Genomic DNA, 6,265 nt, shown 5'->3' on the forward strand with positions numbered 1-6,265 from the left:
GCTCCAGGACATCATTGAAACTAAGATCAAGTCTGGGGAGATTAACTTCGGTCAAACTCAACAAACTCCATCACACCCGCCCGAACCTAGGGATTTTCACGAATCCGCTCCCTAATCATGGAGCCCAAGGTCTTGCAGGGGCAAATAACCAAGTTAATACTATTCTGGGCATTTCGTTGCTCTTTGCCTTACCGAGTTGATAACATCTACACCGGAAACAAGAACTCTACCAACTTCTGCCCGATAACATAACAACTCCTAGTAACTTTGACTTTCTTGCTTTTTTTAGCTTTATTAATAATATTACCGTTGGTATCGGTATCTATTATCAATAAAGGTCATGGACGTGATTTAGGTCAACGAAAGCTACCATTTATAAACAGTTTCTCTCCTCAGACTATAACTGTATGCTTGCAGTAACATCATTCAATTCTCGAACAAATGTAAAAGGCAGTCGCATGAAACAAAATCCAATTAACTTATAAGTTCAATGTTAGACATTTAACTGATATAAACACCAATGAGTAACACCGACAGACTGGTATACTGTAACATATCAACAAAAGTTAAACCCAAATTTGCGGAGCTAAAATGCCAGTTCCACCATGCAGTCACACATAAAGGCCACAGAAAATTACCAAGTGCCAAGAATTTCCAGCAAAAGCTAGTTTAACATTACACAGTTGTAGGACAACTAACAGTTACCAAGAACCAGTAGTTCCTAGAAATAGTTTTCACATCAGACGAGAGGAGGGTATTGCTTAGCTTGCTGGCGTACCCTTTTCTTGTACTCAGTAGCATCCTGCATTAAATCAAGTTGATGCACATTAAATACTGAAAATAATCACACGGATTCAAAGAATTCTGTTTCAGCTCCCTTCATCATATAATAAACTCCTCTCAAAATTCAAGGACACAATTCCTGCAATTTCCCTCTCTATGCCAGGTAACACTATCACAGAACCATCAGCTAGCAAGAAGAATTTAAGGGAACAGAACCAAATATTCCAGTGTATTTATATTCTTGCAGGTCCTCTCAATGACTGCATACCAAACACAAACAATGTCTTGTTTGCTATCTGAAGCAGGACCCATAAAGAAGGGAAGGTTCTGAACTTCTTATGACAATGGTGAAAGCAAAAAGCCAAGAAGGTTTCAGGGTAACACCTTATACCAATGTTTGTATGCTACCAACACATAACCAGGTAAGAGAACCTCTGCCACGTTTTAGAACTAAGAACAGCTGAACTTTATCATCTAGGTCTTGGTTAATGACCACTTAAAGTCATAATGAAGGGAAGAGAGATTTAATATGCAAAATAAGAGGTCATAGAATTTTCCTCAAGGTCAGCATACCTGGATAAAGAGATGATAACCTTCAGTTTGTGCAGGATCAGCAGGATTTGGCTGATCCAGAAGATCCTGGATGCCCACTAGAATTTGCTTAACTGTGATGGCTGGTCTCCACCCCTACATAAACCAAAAGCAAGCTAAGCATCAAGGTAGTAAGAAATCCCACAACGTACATATTTTCTAACTAGATACATTTCTCAAAGGTAATATAAGATGATTACACTATCTTCATTTAGGATTGACAGGCAAACAGTTCCTGACGGGTAGACATTTGGATGAAAGAAACCTTGAGGGAATTTACACTTTGGCGGCTTGCTTGGATAATCTTCACTGAAGTGGAGTGTAAGCGGAAAATAACCACCCTCCCAATCAGTCTACAAAACCATAAAAATAATAGTCAGCATTTCCAATTTGAAGAGGGAAGCTACAAAAAAATCAAGATAGAACCAGTTTCTAAATCTCTGTCTTATCATATTTGAGAACTTCAGGAGAAGATCAACAAACTACCACACATATAAACTACACATGACTTGAAGCATTACATCTAAAATATACCTGGAAGAGAGAGAGAGAGAGAGAGATTAGAAGCACAAAAACAATTTCAGACAGTCTTTTTGCCCAAGTCTAACTTTGGCTTTAACCTAATGCTTATAAATCAAGGAAATTTATCACTTGTGCCCATTTCTTCCCTCCCTTTGTTCCCAGCAAAGTGAATAATTAAATCGGAGAATAGAGTGCCCAGAGAGAGGCACTACCTTCCATACAAAGGTATTGTTGTGGTTTCAGAATAGGCAAATTGTCAGGTACAAGTTGTCTTTTCATATATTGGTAGATGGGCTGTACTGTACCAGAATACACAGCAACACCATAATAAGCTCAGCTATGCAATACAGAGGTAAAATTAAAGAGGGAAGGCAATAAACTTATCAAGATGACTCAGAAAGCACGCAAGCAGCTACTGAGTTTTCAGCAAAATATCTGCTTTAACAATTTTGAAGAGATCCATTTCCTAGAAGAAATAGAGGAACAATTACCAACAGGAAATGTATGATTGTGATTATAATCATAATTTGTAACCGTTATCCACTTCACTACTATCAAAATAAAAAATAATCAGGGAGACTTAATAATTAATATAAATTTTTCCACATCCACCACTGCCTTCAGATGCAAATGGACACAAATCTGACTGAGAAGCTATTAGAATTTACAACTCACACAGCCAGCTTCTGAGATGATAAGCTGGAAAAAATGAGAGATGGACGGACAGACACACACCACAACAATTTGAAAGAGAGAGAAGAACACTGACTTGAATTTGCAAAAGAATTTGTCTCAAGAGGAGAAGATAACAATCATGGTTTCAATATTTAACAAAAAAATACAGAGCAGGAGCCCAAAGAGCATCAATTGCAGAAAAATGATCTACAACTTGGTACAGAAACCTTGAGGCAGCCAACTCAAAGGGAAATTAACTTGTGCTAGGATCAAAGCAACTGACTGGGGAAGGCCACATGCAGCATGCCAACGACAAAAGCAACATATGATAGCACAGTAACTATTGCAGCTACAAAAAAACAGGTGCATCTCATATGTTGTTAGATGTTTAACTCATTTAACTGCAATCATTCCAAGCCTCAACAACCAGGAAATCAACAATGAGCATTTGATGATTGAATATAAGTAGATTTCAGAATAAGTTTAAAAATCTCTAATCAGAGATATTTTAGTTTTGTTCCAAAAAAAAGAAGAAGGTTCTGGCATCCCCTAAAAACTACATAGGTATTAAATATTATGCACGAGAGGAAAAGGAAAAGAAATATATACTCTCTCAACAATTTCTAGAAAAAAATTCATTTAGGCAACTGAAAAGGGGGGAGTGGTGACTATTAGAAACAACCAACAATTTCAGCATACAGTTATGATGCCGAAGCACTCCTTCGAGCAGACAGTTATAATGAAACCCAAGGCATCACAAAGTACAGTTTTAACATGAATTATTGCCTTAGCATAACTATTAAGATATTCAATATAAGGAATGATAGTTTAAAATATTTTTATTACAACAAAGTCAATTTCAAAAATAAAGAAGACAACTATTATAAGTCCTACCATGTCAAACAAAGAATTCAAAATGGAAAGAACTTAAGATGCCTCTTATTTTTGCAGAACTTTCAGTTCTAAATTAAAGCATCATTAGTTTCTATTCATTTATCAAGACATAATTAGTTATTGATCTAGAAAAGGCTTACAGTAACGTTTCAAAAGAGATGTTTCCCAAAGTTGGGAAGAGAACATCTATTAAATATACAAATTCTTAATGATATTATATATATATATATATATATATATATATATATGACAAGGCAACTGATTGCACCAGTGTTGAGCACAAAATGAAAAACTTCCATCAACAATTTGTCGAAATAAAGCAGGATAAATATGTTACAAGTTTAGTAAAGCAAATAAGTTAGAGAATAGCAAGATTAAACTTAACAGAGCAGAAGCACCATGAAGCAAACATTTTCGGTACCTAGTTTAATCACGAAGAGGATGGAAAAGATTACAAGAAGGCCACTCACTACAATAATACAAACTAGTTGAAAAAAAAAATGATATCCTTGCTAAGTTAAAGAAAACTTCCAACATATCACAAATTCATGAATCAACCAGAAACAACAGATTGCACAAAATGTTATGTAAAAATTGCAATAGCCTGATACTAAGATGAACTTATGAGAGAGCAGGCTAATAGAACTAAATACATATGTAGGTAGGAGGAAGTAGCACCAATTGACAATAAGTTGATTGAGTTGATCTAAACATGTCTAGCAATAACATGTTTTACGACATATGGGTAAAGAAGATAAAGACACTAAGATAGATACATGCAACAAAGCACTACAATTGAAGGAGTGCATATATAGGAAGGTCAAAATGGTAACCTCTTGAGAATGAGTTGATTACGAGGAGATCAAATTGGCTTAAACAGGGGCATGAAAGGTAAATGCAACATACAAACTTCAAGGGTGAAGCAAACTCAAGATGATATGTGGAAAGTGGTAAAGTAGGAACCAGCATCAGTATATTTTTAAAAAACTTAACCCTAAGAACAGTATAAAGGTAATATTCCATTCAAATTTTACTTACTTACCAACGAAGAGATAAACCTACAGACCACTGAAATGCGCCATACTAACTAAGATCAAACCAAAACAAAGAGAACAATATCAACCGACACTATCAGCTAAGAAAACATAAAGAGAAGTAATGAAAGTCTGAACACCGTACAAAACTAAAAAAGAAACCTTCTCCCCACTTGAGGTTTAATTAAATATTCGAATGGTAAATACAGGATTAGATTAAGAAAGGATTGAGGAAGACAATAACACGGTTTGATCACTATTCCATCCCAAGAATTGATGTGTACATAGTTTAAAACAACAAAGCTATGTGATTCCCAATATGTTCTCCCGATTAAACGAAATGAAATACAAAATACAATCGATACGATCAAATCTGTAACGAAAACGAGAACTCAAAATAAAAATTGGAAGCAAAATTTAGTAGAAAAAGGAAAATATATTTAAAATAAAAATACTTACACCAGATTTTCCAGGAATAGTGCAATGCCACACCATCAAATTTACCGTTCCATCTGGCAGTGTCTCCGGCTTCGCTACAAAACCCTAACCCACCAAAAGAAAAATTCAGAAAGTTTCACAAGCACAAACAAGTTCTTGCACTGAAAACAAAAGCAACGCAGAATAATTTAAAAAACAAAATAACTTGTAGATTAAAAACTCTTAAAGAAGTTGAAAATAGAAAAATCAAAGTATGTGTACGGACATGAGGATGGTTTTTACGCCAAGCCTTTCGCTCCTCAGCTAGACGACCTCTCGCTATACCTCCTGACATTGCTCTTCCTCTCTCTCTCTCTCTCTGCTAATTTTTAATGGTCTCTCTCTCTCTCTCTGTTTCTCTGTAGAGAACGAAAACACGCACTCGATTGATGTGTTATTTTAAAAGAGAGTGAAACTTCCCTGCGTCGACTACAGCACTTTCTTTTTCTTAACTTTTTTCTTTTAAAAGATATTCTTCCGAAACTACCCTTGCCGTACAGATCGAACGGTCCAGATTTGACCATCTTTGATGCATAGAGTTGTGCAATTGGGCAAGAGAGCAGAAGGGTATGTTTTCGTCCCTTTTTATGTTTTCGGAATAAATTAAAAAGAAATAAAAAGGACAGAGGGTCAGATACCCCCCTGTATTTGTATCTAAGGCTCAAATATAGGCTCAATTTCAACTTTATCATTAAATATGCCCATAACTTCTATTTTTAAGTCGAATAGACCCAATTCTTTGTTTGAATTCTTGCACATTTCACTTGCCATTAAGATATTTAAGAAACTTATGTTATTAGATTTACAAAGATCTTCTTAGACTTGTAAGATTCATCATTAATACAAATTCATGTAGATGATAGTAAAAGAAAAGGCATTAGCACTTTTATTATTTTTAGTATGAAAATATATATCAAAGAGAGAAGAAGTGCTATAAACGAAACTTTAAATTTGAAAGAAAAAAAAAAGAAATATGTTAATATTATTTTATGAGTTTGCTTTAAGCGTGTTTGATTTTAAGTGTTGTTGATAGTTTGATTTTGGTGATCGGTAATGGAACTGTGAGATTAAATGTTGAATGAAGGAAGATATGGCTTCAGAATTTCAGAAATTTTGATTTTTATTGTTTTTTATAATAACTAATATAGAATATGAGATCTTATTTTTTATAATATTTATTAACAAAATTCACTCTTTGTTTGTAAATGTTTGTTAACACGTATTATAACGAGTGAAAATGTTTTGGCCTTTAAATAAAAATTATGGGTCAATTTATTACAAAATTCAAA

At 34.6% G+C, this 6,265-nt stretch overlaps 1 protein-coding gene across 1 annotated transcript; it reads right to left on the minus strand.

Moving 5' to 3' along the window:
- Nucleotides 1-459: 459 nt before the first annotated feature.
- On the minus strand, nucleotides 460-5,424 carry LOC8260989 (SUMO-conjugating enzyme SCE1). The gene is made up of 5 exons (XM_048377010.1): nucleotides 5,203-5,424; nucleotides 4,959-5,042; nucleotides 1,575-1,727; nucleotides 1,357-1,470; nucleotides 460-802 (listed from the first exon to the last, which is right to left on the minus strand). The coding sequence occupies exons 1-5, from the start codon at nucleotides 5,269-5,271 to the stop codon at nucleotides 740-742; spliced, it is 483 nt and encodes a 160-aa protein (XP_048232967.1). The 5' UTR covers nucleotides 5,272-5,424; the 3' UTR covers nucleotides 460-739.
- Nucleotides 5,425-6,265: the final 841 nt, after the last annotated feature.

Source organism: Ricinus communis, chromosome 7 (genome assembly GCF_019578655.1).
Source record: "Ricinus communis isolate WT05 ecotype wild-type chromosome 7, ASM1957865v1, whole genome shotgun sequence".
NCBI lineage: Eukaryota > Viridiplantae > Streptophyta > Magnoliopsida > Malpighiales > Euphorbiaceae > Ricinus > Ricinus communis.

What these genes read in the sequence shown, in the direction of transcription:
- LOC8260989 (XM_048377010.1), bottom strand. Translation starts at nt 5,271, where the DNA reads ATGTCAGGAGGTATAGCGAGAGGTCGTCTAGCTGAGGAGCGAAAGGCT. An exon ending in GGCGTAAAAACCATCCTCAT is followed by an intron (nt 5,043 to 5,202) that starts GTCCGTACACAT and finishes TTGGTGGGTTAG; the next exon opens with GGTTTTGTAGCGAAGCCGGA. An exon ending in GTTATCATCTCTTTATCCAG is followed by an intron (nt 803 to 1,356) that starts GTATGCTGACCT and finishes GATTTAATGCAG; the next exon opens with GATGCTACTGAGTACAAGAA.